This window comes from Ananas comosus, linkage group 12, assembly GCF_001540865.1.
Source record: "Ananas comosus cultivar F153 linkage group 12, ASM154086v1, whole genome shotgun sequence".
Classification (NCBI taxonomy): Eukaryota; Viridiplantae; Streptophyta; class Magnoliopsida; order Poales; family Bromeliaceae; genus Ananas; species Ananas comosus.
Genome location: NC_033632.1, coordinates 6551829 through 6571705, shown reverse-complemented (window position 1 = coordinate 6571705; position 19877 = coordinate 6551829). Strand labels below are relative to the sequence as shown.

Genomic DNA, 19877 nt, shown 5'->3' with positions numbered 1-19877 from the left:
CTGTGCGCGACGTCGGAATGTCTGGATTTTGACGCAATGGTTTGATGGATTCTAGACTCCCAGAGAATCCACGAAGTCCTAATTACTGATTTTGGTTGAGGTTAGCTTGTCGAACTGAGGTTTTTCTGGAGACTGTTGTTGATTTTGAGCTGAAATTTGGAATTTTGAGCTTTTCTGGATGCTAACTTTGTAACAGTGGGATTTTGGACCTGAGATTGATACCCATCAGTAGTTGCTGGATTTGGATCTGTCCTCACCCGATTGGAGATCATTAGGTGAGTTTTGACATTGGGAATTGAGATGAATTAAGCTTAAGTTGCTGAAATTTGGTAAATTGATGGTATTTATTGATTTTTGGAGTGTGGAATTGTAAATCCATCTTGCAGGGGGGCTTTGTTGCTGGTTTGGGAGGTGTTTAGCAGTGTTGCTCAGTGATCTGAGACCATTCTTGTGCTGCCAGGAATTGCACTAGAGGTGGGTGTATCATCGGTTTCGCTCCTAAGTGCATGTTTAGTCGACGTGTATAGTTCGGTTCTTGTATATCATGCTTTAATTTATCGATTAGCATCTTGAATGTAATATGAATGTAGAAGCATGCTGAAATAAATATTTATATTATACATGTTGGACTTGAAATTTGACTTAGGAGAAAATCTGCGTTTTGACCCGTCATATGTTTAAACTACCAGATTTAGCTCTAGGAGCCGTGGTTCGATTGTATCGTTGCAGTATCAGTGCGATGGATACTTGGGATAGTTTAGAAGGCATTTACGCTCGTGCTGGGGTGCCGAGCTTATTTTTCAGCAGAGTTTAAGCTGTTTCGAGTCGTTGGGTGCCGTTCGGGTTAGCGGTGGACCCAAATTCTTATTTTGGTCACAGATTGTGCCGAGGGCACGTGGGTTTGGTGTAGACCTGTTTTGGACCCTGTTCACTTGACTTTAGCTAGTTGGAGCCTGATTGAGCTCGACAGAGATACGCTGCATACTCGGTTAGGTAGCTCCCACGAGTGCCACTCCGGAGTCATGATTTGTGCTTTCGCGTTGGTGTCGCTCATGCCGGTTGGACTTGCTCTCCACGGACCAGTTGTGTGGATAGAGCCTGATAGTTGCAACTGGGCAGGGACGGGTGTGTTCACAGTCCCAGGGACGGATATGTCTACAGTCCCGATTGGATTGGGTCAGATTTGACATTACCTACAGTTGGTTAGTGTAGAGCATGATAGTATAGTGATTTGTAGCGGTTGAGTTTATTTCCTGCTTTCTGGCTATTCTTGCTCCCTTCTGTAGACTTTGTGGGTGGACCGATGTTGTTTTGGGCGGTACCCACTGAGGACTACTTGTTTTTACAGTAGTTCTCACGCCCAGTTGTTACCCATGTGTTGCAGAGCCACAGGTTTCGGCTGCTGCGCCTTCCGTGGATCAGGATCGAGGCAAGGGCGTCGCGAGTTAGAGCCCTACCCGACGTGCTGAGCTAGAGATGCCCCTACTGCAGGTAGATGTTTTGTTTCGAGTTTATGTACATAGTGGACTTAACTCGCCAGTGCGAGTAGCTTTGTATTTTTTGGATTTGGACTATGTATATGAAACTCAGTTTGTTTAGCTTCTGTTTTCTCTAGCAGCTCTCTACTACTGTTCGTAGTAGTGTTTGATTTACAGGTACAGCTATCGCTTCGTATACAGGGGAAATTTCTTTGTATACGGCGGATTTGTCGGCGAGCCCGGGGAAAGTGTAATCCGGGGCGTGACAAAAGCCCTTCGTACTTATAAGTTGTTTTCGATGTTGGAATTTTCAAATCGACGATCCATACCGTTAAACATGATCTAGAGTATTTGAAACTTCTAGAAAATAAATTTCGTAATTTTTCAAAATCATTATAAAGTCCATCAAGCGGGTATAAAATGAACAGTTAAAATCGAATTACATCATAAAAATGGATGATCGGATCCTTTAATTGAAGATCGGAGTTGTTGATATTTTTTTAGGTAGTGAATAGAATTTTTTATCAAAAATTCAATCTATTCTGAATCTTTTTCACCGTTAAACAAGCAAATACCTCATACCGGCCGTTAAAAATTATCAATTTTGTGAGCTTTTGATTGTAAGGTAAATAATATTGAAAAATTATAAAATTTGATTTCTAGAAGTTTTAAATGCTCTAGATAATATTTAACGGTATGGATTGTCGATTCGAAAATTCTATTATCGAAAATAACTTATGAGTACGAGGTAATTGTACTCATAAGAGTATAGTAGCCGAACTTTATATATATATATATAGAGTACGGTTACTATACTTTTATGAGTATTGGCTCCCTTATTCTCATAAGTTTTCGGCCCTTAGATTTAATTAATTGATCATTTCTACTCGTTAGATTATACTATTCAACCAATTACCCACTCAACTTTAAGGGACCACTATCATTCTAAGTGGAGACCACCATCATCCTAACTACACATCCCATCAATCAACGGTTAAAAATTTATGAGTACAAAGGGGTCTATACTCATAAGAGTAAGAGTATAGTAGCCCCAGCATATATATGTATATATATATATATATATAGGCTAATATACTATTAATAACACCAAGTCATTGGTGCTACCAAGTTGTTGCCATTAGATTAAGAGCTATGCGGTTAGGATGATGTAGGCCCCTTAGGGTTGATGGGTGGTTGGTTGAATAGTATGATCTAACAGATGAAAATGAATGATCAAAAGGGTAGATCTAACGATGGAAAACTTTGTAGCACCAAGTGCTTCGTGCTATTAATAGCATAGTAGCCGGACTATATATATATATATATTATAATATATATATATATATATATATATATATATATATATATATATATATAACTAGGCTGGAATACTATAAATAGCACAAAGCTGTTGGTGCTATTGATTTTTTAGCCCTTGGATTGATAAATGGGTGGTTAGGATGATGTGATCCCCCTAGGGTTGATTAAGTGGTTGGTTGAATAGTATAATCTAACGGGTAAAAATAATCAAAGGGTTAAATCTAACGGTGGAAAACTCGATAGCACCAAACCCTTGGTGCTATCGATAGTACCCCAGCCGGACTCTATGTATATATATGTATATATACGTATATATGTACATATATGTACATATGTGTATATATATATATGTACATATATGTACATATATGTACATATGTACATATGTGTATATATATATGGAATACGTCTCCCGTGCTTTCGAAAGTACGGAGGCCTCCGTACTTGTAAGTTGTTTTCGATAATAGGACATCCAATTCGACAATCGGCTTCGTTAGGCATAATCTATGCTATTAGAACTATCTAGAAACCAAATTTTATAATTTTTCGACATCATTTACCAAGCGATCACAGGGTCTCAAAAATGACTATTTTAACAGCCGATGTGACAAATTTTTAAGTTCAACGGTATAAAAGTATCCAAATTATATATATGAAACTTTAATAGAAAATTCTACTTAACATCAAGAGCAAGAACAAAACTTCCGATTTGAAATTTGAGTCATTTATCACTGTTTTTTATAATATTTTTATTTTCAGCCGTTCATTTTGAGATTACTCGTTCACTAGGCAAACGAAGTCAAAAAATTATGAAATTTGGTTTCTAAATAGTTCCAATAGCATAGATCATATTTAACGAAACCGATCGCCGAATCGGACGTCCAATCATTGAAAACAACTTACAAGCACGGAGGCCTCCGTACTTTCGAAAGTATAGGAGCCTAGCTCTATATATATGTACATATATGCACATATGTACATATGTGCATATATATATATGTACATATATGTACATATGTATATATATAGAGGCTACTATGCTTTTGAAAGCACGGAGCCTTCTGTGCTTCCACGTCGTTTTCGATGTTGCGACTTTGGAATCATCGATCGGCTCCGTTAAACTTGATCTAGAGTATTCGAAGTAGCTAGAAAATAAATTTTGTAATTTTTCGATATCATGTGCCTAGTGTACCAAGGGGCTCAAAATCAACGGCTGAAAATAAAAATCTTACAAAACGTGATAATATGACATTAAAATTTTAGATCAAAGATATTGATCTTATTTTATACAGTATAAAGAATTTTTTATCAAAATTTTACGTGATTTGGATATTTCTACACTGTTAAACTTGCAAACGGCTCACCACGGCCTTTAAAATTATTGATTTTGAGCCCCTTCGATCACTAGGCAAATAATATCGAAAAATCATAAAATTTATTTTCTAAGTACTTCAAATATTCTAGATCAAGTTTAACGGAGCCGATCAACAATTCGAAAGTCGCAACATCGAAAACGACCTGGAAGTACAGAAGACTCCGTGCTCAAAGTATAGTAGTCCACTATATATATATATAATATATAATATATATATATATATATAATATATATATATATATAATTATAATATATATATATATATATATATATAAAATAAAAATAAAAATTCAATTGATTTGGATATCTTTACGCGTTAAACGAGAAAATGCCTCTTATCGACGCATTAAAATTATAAATTTTGAAACCCTTTGATCATTAGGCAATAATGATGTCGAAAAGATTTGAAATTTGATTTCTAAACACTTCAAGTGGTATAGATCATGTTCAACGGAGCACATCGTCAATTTGGAGTTCTATCATCGAAACAAATCGGTAGTACGGCTCGTTTACTACCGATAGTATTCTAGCTCAACTATATATATAATATATATATATATATATATAATATATATATATTATAATATATATATATATATAATATATATATATATTAATATATATATATATATATATATATAATTAGGCGGAATACTATCATAATAAAACGCTCTTTTAGCTATCAAGTTTTTAACCTTGGATGAAAAATTGTAGGGTCAAGATGATATTAGTCGGTTAAAGTTAAGTGGTCCCAACAGGGTTGAGTGGTCTCCATTGGTTATAGTATTTAATCCATGATTAGAAATAATGAAAAGAGTTGATCCAATGGCTAAAAAACTGGTAGCAACAAGGGGATTTGCTACTAATAGTAGCCCAGTCCAACTATATATATATATTATATATATAGTCCGGCTACTATGCTATTAATAGCACGAAGACTTGGTGCTACCAAGTTTTTCCGCCGTTAGATCTACCCTTTTGATCATTTTTCACCCGTTAGATCATACTATTCAAACCAACACCCACTCAACCCTAGGGGCCCATATCAATCCTAACCACACATCTCTTAATCCAATGGCAAAACTTGGTAGCACAATGACTTGGTGCTATTAATAGTATATTAGCCTAGTTCTATTATATATATATATATATATATATATATATATATATATATATATATATAATTGAGCTAGAATATTTTTGGAAGCACCATCTCCTTGGTGTTTCTAAATTTTTAGCCCTTAGATCTACTCCTTGATTATTAATAGTCTTTAGATCAAACAATATTCCACCTACCACCACCTATCACCATCATCTTAATCCTACATTTCTTCACTTAAAAGCTAAAGCACCACCTTTTTGGTGCTTTTGAAAATATTCTAGCCCTTGATGCTTAGATTTTTAGCCCTTAAATCTACTCCTTGATTACTAATAGCCTTTGGATCAAACACTATTTCACCTACTATCACCTACCATCATCATCCCAACTTTATATTTTTTCCATCCAATGGTTAAAAACTTAAAAGCACCAATCTCTTAATGCTTTTAAGGGTGCGTTTGGTTCGCGTTATCTTTTAAAGATACCTAGTAATCCAATGGGAATAAAAAAATATGACGGTGTTTGGCTAAACGCGCTAAGTAATCTAGTTGGTAATATTGGATTCACTTGGGAATAAGATTCACTCCAAAGTACTAATCTCATTCCCTTGAGGGAAGGTGGGTATCCTCATATTAATGGATTGGGGTAATCATAATATGTCTAATCTCTTTCTTTCTTCCTACCCGCCGGTTAATTGATCTTATTTTTCTTTACACTCTAACCTTATATCTCTCTCTAAACTTATTTTTCTCTCTAAAATTCAACTTTTTTCTCTCTCTAAACTAAGGTTTCTCTCTCTCTCTCTCTCTTTCTAAAATTTCAACTCTCTCACTCCCTCTAAATTCGACTATATTTTTCTTTCTATTTTTTTAATTATGCTCTCTCTCTCTAACTTATACTCTCTCTCCCTTTTTTCTAAACAGATGTTGAAACTTTTGGTAACATTATCTAAAATTAATTAAATTAATTAATTAATTAATTGTATATTTTTTGTAATATTAAATAATATGGCTAATTAATATTACCGTGCGAACCAAATACAGGAATTTTACATTCTTAGTAATAGGATGAATAGGAATAAAATTTTCGGATATCTTTTATTCATAGTAATCTTTCATAATGCGAACAAAACGCACTCTAAGAGTATTATAACTTAACACTCTCTCTCTCTCTCTCTCTCTCTCTCTCTCTCTATATATATATATATATATATATATATCCAATCAGAGGCGTTGAATTGGAAAACATTAATTGATGTTTTAGTTCTCGTGGTCGCATCATTGCTACAATGGAGATGCGGAGAATTTCTAAACGATACCAAGGAATATGCCTGGTTTATATACAAATGTTCAAATTCTATCCGAAACGGTCCCCTCCGTTCAGTTTCACGTCGCTTTTGCATCCTATGGCTTGGCGTGTACACAATTCATTACAAACTAGAGTGACAATTTTTTATTTTTTAATGTAAATGCCCGTTTTTGTTCTTAAATTTTAAAAATTAATTTCCGAAGATTACGACATTATTGGAGAGGATGAAATGGCAAAATTATGCATTCTTACTTTGTAAGAAAAAATAGGTTTTTTAATATTTTATTATTTTAAAAAAAACTTCGATACAAATTAAAAAAAATTGATAGAATAGTAATAGAATCCTAATGGAGGGGAACTAAATAGATCAACATAAAATTCTAATAGAATATAAAATTAATATCGATTTTGAAAGTCATAAGGTAGAAGTGAAAAATCAGATATTTATTAAAAAAATTTCTATTTTTAGCTTCAATATATGTAAGTGGCCACATGTTTTTTGTCTCTAATTAAGGTTCGTTTGGTTCGAGTTATCGTAGCAGGATTACAAGCAATCCTGGAAGGATTACTGTGTTTGGTTTATCCGCTATGTAATCTAGTCATTAATGTAGCATTACAAATCGAGTATGATTATACCGAAAATATTAACGAGAGGGGGGTCGTGTATCTTGTATTACTGAAAACCGGTAATACTATATATTATGTAAAATGACAATTTTAACTCCAACACCCCCAAACCCAATTAACAGTATTGTTTTCATCTCTCTCTCACGCCCTCCCCCCTCTCTCTCACGCCGCTCTCTCTCTCGCACGCCTCTCTCTCTCTCTCTCTCTCTCTCTCTCGCGCGCGCACGAACACCTATCATCTTCTGTTATTGTATAATTTTTCATTATGTATAATAAATTTTTTTCTATTTATTCTTTTATGAGTTGAAATTAATTTTTTGCAACATTAATTTTTTTTTTCATGTTTGGTCTTTTTATTTTATTACTTATTAATATAATTAATTTACTAGTTCAAATTATATTTTAGTAAAAAATAATATTCAAATGACCACAACAAGGTTAATTTTGAAAAAAAACTATATTTTTATGCCAGGATTACTAAATTTTATAGACTGAAACAAACATAGCAATGCTATAAACACTGCAAATCCAGTATTACATTACTGTATTAAACCAAACGCGCTAATACAGCATCAGTGGTAATCTCATGCCAAAATCCAAGACACCTAGATATGTCAAGATACTCTGTAATATTATATAACTCGAACTAAACACGCCCTAAGAAAAAATTGAAGAGAAAAATATGCAATTACCCCCCTGAAATTTAATATTTAGCAACAGATGCTCCAACTTTTAATTCTAACTATTAGACTGGCTAAAATTTATCAAATGGTTCAATATGTCTCTCGATCTCCTCGATTAACGTTACTAATTATATAGTTCTTTTGATAGTTTGTTTTGCATATAATCATATAAAGTTTCAAACAAATAACGAGTTTATTTATGCTTTGAAGGATTATAAGGCTATACGCATGACATGCGATTAATGGGTGTGTAATTAGCAATGCTACCCATTCCGGTTTTTTTTTTTAAATAAACTTAGCTAAAAATGTGAATCAACTAGGATTCAAACTTGGGAACTCGGATATCGATCGCTAAGCCTTTTGCCACTTGACTAAGGATAGTGGGTAGAAGATTTAATTGTTAAAATTAAAAGATGGCATAACAAGAGGCTAAGCTCATCCCGAAATTTTTTTTAAATTATTTAATATATTCACGTAATTTTACTTATCAAGATTCAAAACTATAGCCGTTTGCATTAGATTAGTCTCTAATAACTGCATTTTGATCAAACTTGATTTAGTTTTTCAATATATGCTAAGATCAGATCTTTCGCAATCACTCACACTATTTAAGTCTCTACCATTTTTCTTTAAGGCTGCGTTTGATTCGAGTATAAGTAAAAACTGCTTATTTCATGGACAGGTACAATTAAGTTCAGATATAAACAAGAAGTAAACTAATTTTGAGTTTAGATGAAAATTGAGTTGTTTAGAAAATAAGGTAAATAATATTTGGATGGTTAGATTGGAACAAAAGGAATAAGAGTTATAATTTGAAATTAAAATTATTTTATCTAATTAATTAACATCAATAAATTAATTATATATAAAAATAATTTAACTTTTTAATTAGCTAGTAAATTATTTTAGCTAGATAACTAGTAAAAAAAATAATTAGATTAATAGAAATATTAATGATTGATCAATATAAATATTAATTTATGGATAAATATATTAAATTATTAATAATTAATTATAAATAATAAATTTATTAATTATTTTATTATTTAAGCCATAAATAATGATTTAAATATATTAATTAGATTAGTTAATGATTTAATACCATAATTAAAATTAAATTTAAACTTTAATTAATCTTGTTCCCACATGGAAACAAGCTTGTTCCAATGAAAATGGTGAAACCGTAGTTCCAGCATTATATCAGCTTATTCTAGAAACGCAAGCTTACTGTTCTCGGATACCAAACACAATGTTTGAGAATAAAGGGAGGAACAAGGGCTGATTCCTCCGTGTTCCCGAGCCAAACTGCCTAAGAGAAAAACAGCAAACTACTTGTTTTGTTCTTTGAAAAAAATAATAAATTGAGCTAAAAATATAATGCAACTAAAATTTAAATTTAAAATTTTGAATATCAATCGTTAAATTCTTAGTCAATTGAATTAGGTAAGATCATTAAGCCTCTACCAATTGAAACCATACCAGCATAGAGTCATGGCCCTTTCTAAGTTGTCCTCAGATACATTAATCATGGGACCTTAATCAATTGATCACACTATTCTCATGTATAGATATTTTTAATACCATAGTAATAAGTCATATATCATCCTTAATTATTTTTCTCTTTCATACTTTATTATGTTAGATGCTTGCTTTTGTCACATGAAAACCAAACAAACAAGGAAATAAAAGATAGCAAGAGCCAAGCCAATAAGGCTCCAAGTTTTCTTTCAGCCTTTGACTTCTAGTAATTTATAGACCCTTTTAAACTTTTTTACTTTAGTTAATTCTTATTTATGTTTGCTATTAGAAAATAAACTATTGCCTACGCCCAGTGCATCTGTACATTTACGCATCAAGTATTTTCAACTATTTTTTCCATTCTATATTTTAACTCCGTCACTCTTAATTTGTGTTAAAAATTCTTTTATATAAAATTTATATTTGTGAATTAAAAGTATGAGATGAATAAAGAAACAATAAATTCATGGTGCACAGCAAAGCGAGTGAATTAGGTGTTTTTAGTTTAAGATAAGCATTAAAATAAAACACATTTAAAAGTTTAGGGGCTAGCTAGTGCTTGGAAACCTTACTAAAAGTACAAGATTTCTAAAACATAAATAGTTTTGGGATGGAATCGGTGTTGTATATACAGCCACTTTGGGATGTACATGTTAAATAAATCATTAACTATAGAAAAATCAAAAAGGATACATGTACATATACATATATACATATATAGTCAACAAGAGAAATTGAGAGGGGGACAAAATGGCCTTGTTACTCTTTGTTCAAATAGTTCTTTTCTCTTTAATAGCAAGAGCTCCGAATTTAGATGCTTGGGGCAAGGAAGGGCACTACATGGTGTGCAAAATTGCAGAGGTAATAAATGTAATTAAGTGGGCCACAAAGATTGATATATAGATTGATACAATTTTTTGGTTGAAATTTGCTTACATATATGCGTGATGATTCTTTTTTATTTTTCCCGTTTGAAATTAATTAAATATGTAGCAATATCTTACGGCGGAGGCGTCGGAGTTGGTGACGGAGCTCTTACCGGCGGACGCGGGTGGGGATCTGGCATCGGTGTGCTCATGGGCCGACGAAGTCCGGTTCCGGTTCCGGTGGTCGGCCCCTCTGCACTACGCCAACACTCCAGGCGTGTGCAATTTTAACTACGCAAGTAAGCATCTCTCTCTACGTAGGTCTCTCTTTTTCTCTCTCTAGCTCTGAACTATGGACCGTTTTAAATTAGCTATATCTTTTTTAAAAAATTTTGAATTTGCTATTTAAAATATTTTCAATTTGTTTGATTTGAGCCGGACTTTAAAATTTAAGTTAATTTCTTATGTTAATAAATTTATAATTGTGAGATTTGCATAAAGTATACTAACTAAACCCGCATGCCATGTGTTCAAATTTTAAAGTTAAAATGTCGTTGACTGATTCAAATTAAAATGATCCATAATTCAGATTACTGTACGTTCTTGCCTTCTTAGAATGGGCAAATTAAGTAAGCCGCATTAAGCTGGTTTGATCTCGTTTTTAACTTTCGATCCATCTCATTTTTCTTGCATTTATCTTCTAATAGTAGAAAATCTGAATAATAGTTCCAGAAATTAGACAATTAATAAATCGTCTCCCTCGCTTAAGGAAGGCTTAATTATTTTACACTTAACTGATTATTTTAATTCAAATTTCAAATGAGCAGTTAAGATGAACATCAGGTTGCTGCTAGTCCTGGTAAAAAAGGTGAAGGAGTACAAAAATTTCAAATCTCTTGCAATTTTTATATATTATTTTGTAAATATTATAAGTTGAAAAGTTCGTACGGTTTTTTTTTTTTTTTTTTCAAGTAGCTAGGACAAAGGCAATTTAATACCAGTCCAAAACCCAATCTGAACACTAATAACAAAGGAGTACTTGTAAAAGAACTCCCCACACAAATACTCTTCCCTTAACCAAAATAAAATAAATCCCAAAACAGAAGAGATCGTTGCAAAGAGAAAGGAAGCTAGCTTGTTAGAGCCGACTCCCATAGCATGGCGGCCTCGCAGATTCTTTGGCCCAGTTTCCCGCAGTCCTCAAAGCGATCGTCAAAAATTCTTCTGTTCCGTTCTTTCCAAAGCTCCCAACATGTCGCAGCGAAGGCGAGGTCGAAATGCTTTTTGCTTGTCCCCGTCAATATCCTTCTCGATCGACACCATCTATCTGCAAACCCAAGAGGAGAATCGATTGTTTGTTGAATCACTGCCGGAGTGCCACTCAGTATTCTACTCCAAACCGACTTGGCGAAGGTGCAATGTAATAAAAGATGCTGCAGAGTTTCGACATTAGAGTGACAGAGCATACAAATAGAAGGTCCAATCCAACCGCGCATTGCCAGTACATCCGCCGTGAGCACCTTATTCTTCAACACGAGCCATAAGAATAATTTCACCTTAAGGGGTGTTTTGAGATTCCACAGGAATTTAATTGGACAATTATTAACTCCGTCGAATACCAGGAATTGATAAGCGGTTCGCACAGTAAATCTGCCTTAAGAACTCCAACGCCAAGAAATTGAGTCTTCAATAGCATTTGAGTGGTTAATGGTGCTTACCAGGGCTGTGAGTTGCTGAATCTCGGCATATTGACGAGGACAGATGGGCGTGCCAAAACCACAGTTCGGTTGCGTCCCGTATCGCTGCATCCACTTGCTAACAGAGAGGTGCTTACGAGTCGTAGCAGCGTATAAAATAGGGAAGCGATGTCGTAGGGCGTTGTTCCCACACCATCTCACCGTCCAAAAGGGAGTTATCTTACCATCCCCAAGTGAGAAGTCGACAGATATAGGGAACGGAGCGGCGATCTTGAGCATTCCTTTCCATATCGAGCAGCTGCCAGTAGGGATCGATATTGGATCCGCAGGATTGTATTTGTAATGCTTTTGCCTCAGCAACATAACCCATGGCAGATTGCGGGAGTAATAGAAGTTCCAGAGGCCTTTCAATAGTTGAGCTGTATTCGCGGCTCGGAGATCTCTAATACCAATTCCCCCTGCCTTCTTAGGCCTACAGATATGTTCCCATTTTGCGAGGCAATGAAACCCATTCGCTAGTTTCGTTCCCCTCCAGAAGAATCCCCGCCGGATTTTATCAATAGTTTTAATAACCCAAACAGGTAAAAGGAAAGTGGAGGTGAAATAAGAAGGAATAGTAGAGAGGACGGAATTGAGGAGGATTAGGCGACCACCTCTTGATAAAGTAGCTCCCTTCCATCCTGCTAGGCGGGCGTCTATCTTCTCGATGATAGGAAGGTAGTCGGCTTTGAGGAGACGCTTAGGCGAGAGGGGAAGCCCCAAGTAAGAAAAGGGAAAGCGTTGGGTCGAGCAGCCAAAGATGAAGGATAAATCCGCGGCCTGATCGTCAGATAGGTGTAAAGGGATGAGAGCGCTTTTGATGAAATTGATTTTGAGCCCCGAGCTGTCGGAGAAGGCGTCTAAGATCACCTTTATAACTGCAGCTGATTTTTGAGAGCCATCGAAAAATATAAGGATGTCGTCAGCAAACTGAAGAGTATGGATGGATACCTCGCCAATTCCTACAGTAGGGAGGTGACCTGAGGATGTCGCTGCATCAATCATACGGAAGAGGACGTCGATACACAGGATAAAGAGAAGAGGGGAAAGGGGGTCTCCTTGACGTAATCCCCTTTTGCAGACGAAGGAGGATCCCGGTGTTCCATTCGGCAAAACCGCAGAAGAGGTGGAGAGAAGCAGGCCTTTAATCCAGTCAATCCATTTCGTGCCGAAGCCGCGAGCAGATAGAAGCTGAAGTAAGAAATCCCAATTGATTTGGTCGAAAGCGCGCTCGAAGTCAATCTTTAGCAGGGCCGCCTGGTGAATAAGTATATGCGCGGAGTAGAAGTTGTCGAGGATATGACGTCCTTTAATGAATGCTGTCTGAAAAGGGTTAACCAACTTGTCCATGACCAGCTGCAAGCGTGTCGCAAGAACTTTGGAGATAATCTTGGGTACACTATGAATGAGACTGATAGGTCGGAGATCTCTGGCAGTCTCGACCGTCGCTTTTTTCGGAATAGGGCAGATCCAGCTTTTATTGATATCGCTGAGATTCAGGGGACCATCGTAGAAACTAGAGAAGACGTCGAATATGTCATCCTTCAAAGTGTGCCAGAATCGTTGAAAGAACATCAATGGGAAACCATCCGGACCCGGGGCCTTGTCCGGCGCACAAGAAAAGACACCAGTCTTCACCTCATCCATGGCGAAAGGGCGAGAAAGGGACGATAAATCGAGGGAGTCAGGACCATAGAGTGAAAGAAAGTGGATTGACCTACTAGTGTATAATTCCACCCCCAACTGGCTGCTATAAAAGGAAAGCAGGTGATCAGCAATAGCCGCAGGCGATGTAAGAGAGTTAGTATCATTAGAAAGCTGAGAAATGAAGTTCTTATTTCGACGAATGGTTGCGCAGATGTGGAAGAACTTGGTATTCGCATCCCCCGCCTTTAGCCAATGCACCTTCGATCTTTGCTTCCAATAAATCTCGTCCTGAAGGCAGAGCTCATCGTATCTAGCTTTGAGATGTAGTCTGAGAGCAAATTCCAAATGCGAGAGCTGTCGTCCTTCCTCAGCGGAGTCCAACCAGCCAATCCAGCGAAGGCAAGAGTCAGCTTGTTTCCGTAATAGCGAGGTTCGGCCAAAGCTCCAAGAAGATAAAACTTGACGGACCTTCCTGAGCTTCTCAGATAGACGAGTGACAGGCTCAGAGGAAGGAGGGATATAATTCAAAGCATCAGTCACCATTTGGCCGAAGGCAGGGCAGCGGAGCCAGGATGCTTCAAACCGAAAAAGCCCGAAATGAGGCACAAATGTAGATGCAGTCAGAAGAAGGGGACAGTGATCCGAGCGCGGCCGCGGGAGCGCCTTAAGAGAGGAACTAGGGAATAAGCGAAGCCAGTCGAGGGAGACGAGCGCGCGGTCAAGCCGCTCCAAGGTGGGGTTGCGTCGACCATTGGACCAAGTATAGGCGCGATTACGAAGGGGGAGGTCCACAAGTCCTGTGTCGTTGATGGCTTCCCTGAATAGAAGAATTTCTGCAGAATTCGAGGGCAGGCCGTTTTTATCAGATAGAGAAAGCAGAGTATTGAAATCCCCTAACACTGCCCACGCGCCAACTGATCGACCACAGATTTCGCGAAGCTCTTGGAAGAAAGCCGGCTTAAGATCTACCCTGGTAGGGCCATAGACATTCGAAACATAAAACACTTTTCCATCCACTTTTCTTTTAAGCACTACATTTAGGGAGAATGAGCCGTTCCAGTGATGAATGCAATCGAACAGAAAGGTGTTCCAAGTCGTAAGGAGTCCTCCCCTAGTTCCGATAGCGTCCAAGGTTCGGTAATCTCGAAGATGAAACCCACAAAAGGCCCAAAACTTAGCAAGAGGAGTGGAAGAAAGCTTCGTTTCTTGGAGACAAATCACTGAACATTTGCAGGAACGAACAAAGGATTTAACAATAGCACATTTGGCATGGTCGTTCAAACCTCTTACATTCCAAGTGAGAAAACGAAAAAGTCTGTTCCTAGCCATGAAAAAGAGAAAACACCCAATCCCACAGAAGGGGGATATCCTAGAGATCAGGCACCGCAGGGGCCTGCGCAGCTCCTCCATCAGCTGCCAAACCTGGCCCGACCGAGAAGGCCCCGACCGAAGTCCCCCCATCCTTGGGCCTCACTCCACAGGAGTCCAGAATTTGCTGAATCTCCGATTGGGTAAGGGGAAACGCGGTATCCTTCGAGGGGGAAGGAGGTGGGGCGGGATCCTTCGAGGGGGAAGAAGGCGGGGCGGGATGAGGTAGAATCGACGGCTCCAGCAGCAGCGAGGTCCCGTTCATCGAGCCAACGGGGACCGCCTCATCGGCCGCAGCCGACGAGGAAGAAGAAGAAGAAGAGGGAGGAGGGCGCGCCGATTTGGCCGCAAATCGCACCAATTTGAACTTCTTACACATGGTTTCCTGGGCTCGGTTGAAGTTCCTTTTTTTATCAATCAAGGTCTCTCTTGTTGCTTTATTCCTACATTCTGCTGATGCTGATGTGTTGGTAAAAAGTTTGAAATTTCTACAACCGTTCGCCTATAATAAGAGAACTAAGATTTACTAATTCATTTTTGGTTTATTAAAAAAATAATAAAATAATAAGACTAGTGAAAAAAAAATTTGATCTTTGGATGAGAGCGTGTGTGTGTGGTAGGATTACCACACATTTTGAGTTGTAGATCCAGCAATGCTCTAATACATAGCATCGTGGAATATATGTATAAATGAATAAATAAATAAATAAAAGATATTTATATATTACGGTTAATTTTATACACGTCCCTACAAATATAGTGAATGACAAATATATCTTTACAAAATTCACTTTCATATGTTGTCCCTATAAAAATTCTGATATTTTCAAATATGTCACTGCTTTAGAATTCGTTAAAAAAATTTAGTTAACTATAGACTAAATACTTAATCTTGATTAATTTTTGCTATTTTTACTCCTCTTATATTATATTGTTATGACTTTTGGAGGAACATATTTGTGGCAATAAAATTGAAAATATAAACAGTACTTTTCTAACGATTCTCTAACAGTAATAAATCAGAGAAATAGATTTAAAAATATCAGAACTTTTATAAAGAACAACATATGAAAGTTGAACTTTATATGGATATATTTGTCATTCGCTATATTTGCAGGAATCCGCATGAAATTATTAAATTTAATCTTCAAAAGTTTTAAATATTCTAAATCATGTTTAATAATATGAATCGTCGATTCGAAATCTCTACCACTGAAAAGGACTTATGAGTACGAAAGTGATCATATTCATAAGAGCTAGTATAGTAGCCGAACTCTATATATATATATATATATATATATATATATATATATATATGTATACTAATTAACCAAGATTAATTTATATCTAGCTAATTTAACTCTTATTAATTTTTGGTTAGGGGATTGCCACAATTCCCATGGTGAGAAAGATATGTGTGTAGTCGGAGCAATCAATAATTATACTGCACAGCTCCAGACCTATGGAGATCCATCAAGTCCATGTAAGATTACAAGAAATTAATTGCTCATTATCCATCTTATTTTCGCATTATGATCGAAGCTAATATCGCGTTTCTCATTTTCATTTATCTATAGACGATTTATCGGAGAGTTTAATGTTCCTCGCCCATTTCATGGGCGACGTGCATCAGCCTCTTCATGTGGGCTTCGCAGACGACGAAGGCGGGAACACAATAATCGTTCACTGGTACCGAAGGAAAACCAACCTGCACCATGTGAGTGATTTGATAATCGCATGCATGCGTACGTATTACACTTAAAATTAATGTATTTGCTTAATTATATATGTCTAGTTAACGCGGCGATGTGATCATTTATTTGTCACAAATTAATTAAGGGATATATATATTGACATAATTAAATTTCTCTTTGTGTTCTTAGGTGTGGGATGTTAATATCATAGAGACTGCGATGAAGGACTTCTACAACAATGATTTGAACACCATGATAGAAGCTATCAACATGAATATCACTGTAAGTTTTTCGCTACTTCCTCCGCTAAAAAATACTAAACTTAATTTTGGAATCGATGCGTAGGATTAACGATTGACGGTTCGCGATCGACATACGATAACAGTTTCTGTAATCTGCACCGTGGTTTTTCTTTTGAAAGCTTTTTCGCGTTTGTAGTGACCTATACATATTAGAACATGCAGTTGGCCCTAAACATTCTATTTAAAAGTGAAACTTATCTACAGCATGTAATTAATGTTGATTACAGAGAATGATCTTAGGCAAATTAAATAGCTGTTTGTGTGCACTTCATATCAGCTTAATTAGTATGGGATCATGTTTTCTTTTTTTCTTTTTCTTTTTTTTCCTGAGAAAAAGATAGGATGCTATCCGTTTTGTTTATGTGAATCAACTAAAATTCAAACTTGAGCCCTCGGGAGAGAGATGGTTGGTGTATGAGATCATGGTTACTCGATGAATCTACTGGAGATGCATCTAGAAAAATATCTCGATGGATATATATACTTCAAAATTTTCTATATTTCATCAACTTCTTTATTATCATTTGCAATTGTCTCATCTTTATCACCGAAGCATCAACGCCATCAATGTCATTACTATCTCGATTCGACTTCATTTAATCTCTGTTATTTCTCTCTAGGATGAATGGTCGGATGAAGTGAACCAATGGGAGACATGTCGTGGCGAATCAATCACATGCCCTAATAAGTAAGATGTCATCTAAGTTAAGAACAATTAAAAAGCCAATAGTTACTGAACCTTTTTTTTTTTTTTTTGGTATTTCAGCCTTAATATATATTCAAACTTTAACAAAAGATCACAAGTTTCAGGTATGCATCAGAAAGCATTCAATTAGCTTGCGATTACGCATATAAGGATGTTGATCAAGATTCCACTTTAGAAGGTATAATAATAACTACTTACTTCTCTATCGAAGTTTTGATTACTTCCCTTTTACTTGTGTTTGTTCTTGTCGTAGGAAAACGCAAAATTTTGAGTTTTGAGTTATATTTATCTGTACCCTTCTGATACATCTATATCTATTGTGAACCGCAGATGATTACTTTTTTTCTCGATATCCAATTGTCGAGAAGAGAATTGCTCAAGCAGGCATGAGATTGGCGACGTTGCTTAACGGACTTTTCAGCAGCAAAAGTGCAGCGAAAAATATATAATGTTGATTTCACAAGCTACATTTGAAGCCCAGAAAATTTGAATCTCCTAAGACAAATTATGTAACTTTAATTGTTCCTTGACACCATCAATTTCCTCATTTATTAAAACAATTACATGCTTTAATTAAGGCAATTAGTGTGGATCAATATGCGCTTTGTGATAACAAATTTTAGGGATATTCGATTAGTTCTTCAATTTAATTACTGATGATAACATCATAGAGGAGTTTCAATTTTTTTAGATACGTACAGTTACTTTATGAAATTTCATCTTGTCTTGGGAATTAATTTTGCAATAGTTGTGTCAAAAGAAATAATTTTGATCATTCATCATAGAGTAGTAACCTAATTAAAAACTGGATTTAACCTAATGCAAAAATTAGGTAAATTCAAATGTGAGAGATAATGTTGAATATAAGATCGATATTAAAAATATGTCAATGTACCCCTCAAATATTATAAAATATTATAGATATCTATACATACATATACATATAATGAAAGCCCAGTTCTACTGTGGCCAACGTGTCGCTTTCTCGGCGCCCCGCTCCTCTCGCGCCCCTTCGTCGCGTCCCCGCGTTTGGCGGGGGCTTCGGTGGCCCCCACAGCGGGGCGGGCGGCAGCGGCGGTCACGTGTGCGGGACCCCACAGTGGGCGGGCGGCAGCGGCTGGCGTCGGGCGCGCGGCGGGCGCCTACGTGTCGCCTCGCCAGCGCGCGCTGCGCACATGGCANAGAGAAAGAGAGAGGGAAAGAGAGTGAATTTTACAATTTTAAATTTTAAATTTTATATAAATTTTAATTTTAACTTATATATAATTTTATTTATAAATATATATTTATTTATTATATATAACTTTATATTAATTTTTTTGAGGTTTAAAATTTTAAATTAGATTTAAAAAATTAAAAAATTAAAAAAAAAATTGTTAAAAATATTTTAAAAATTGCGTGAATTTTCCGCTGCGAAGCGCGGGCCTTCACTAGTTGTTATTAATTTCGGGCAACATGTCAATGTACACCTCAAATATTATAAAATATTATAGATACACCTTCAAAATTGTCAACACTTTTTTTGCCGCTATAAATTAATGAATTATATCAAAAATGTCACGCCCCCGGATTATAAGTTTTCCGGAGCACGCTAACAAACCCGCCGTACATACATAGGAATTTTTTCTGTATACGAAACGATAGCTGTACCTGTACCGGTAATCATATAATACTAAAACCAGTAGTATAGAGCCGCTAAAAAGAAAAACATAAGTATATAACATCGGTTCAACATACATACTTAGTATCCTGATACAAAAACACTCGCTCCAGCGAGGTACAAACATCAGTATGTATAAGAACCAAAAACTATAACTACTTGTAGCTGGTATGCTCTAGATCAGCAGCAACTGGGAAGGGATCTAACTCGCAACTTCCTTTCCACCATCCGTGTCCACAACAGTAGCAGCCGAAGAAGAGGGCTCTGCAAAAAGAGTAACCAACTGGGTATGAGAACTACTGCAAAAAGAAGTAGTCCTCAGTGGATACCGCTACCGACCTCAACGGCTCACCCACTAAGTCTACAGATGTATGCTCAAGAATAGTAAATAAGCTGGAACAAATCTACAGTTATTTGCCACTATTCTATCACGATCCAAATACTAATATCTGTAGAAAATACAGACTCAGACTCAATCTCACTAGGGACT

The 19877-nt window shown here is 36.3% G+C and overlaps 1 protein-coding gene across 2 annotated transcripts; it reads left to right on the top strand.

Annotated features, from left to right (window-relative positions):
* Positions 9981-18323, top strand: LOC109718003 (endonuclease 2-like). Of its 2 annotated transcripts, none has more exons than XM_020243975.1 (8): positions 9981-10269; positions 10402-10573; positions 16407-16508; positions 16603-16742; positions 16909-17001; positions 17642-17709; positions 17788-17905; positions 18058-18323. In XM_020243975.1, exons 1-7 carry the CDS (start codon positions 10159-10161, stop codon positions 17855-17857), a joined length of 756 nt encoding a protein of 251 aa, XP_020099564.1. In that variant the 5' UTR covers positions 9981-10158; the 3' UTR covers positions 17858-17905; positions 18058-18323. The 2 variants fall into 2 exon arrangements, with proteins under 2 accessions (XP_020099564.1, XP_020099563.1); XM_020243974.1 differs by having other exon boundaries at positions 9987-10269; positions 17832-17905.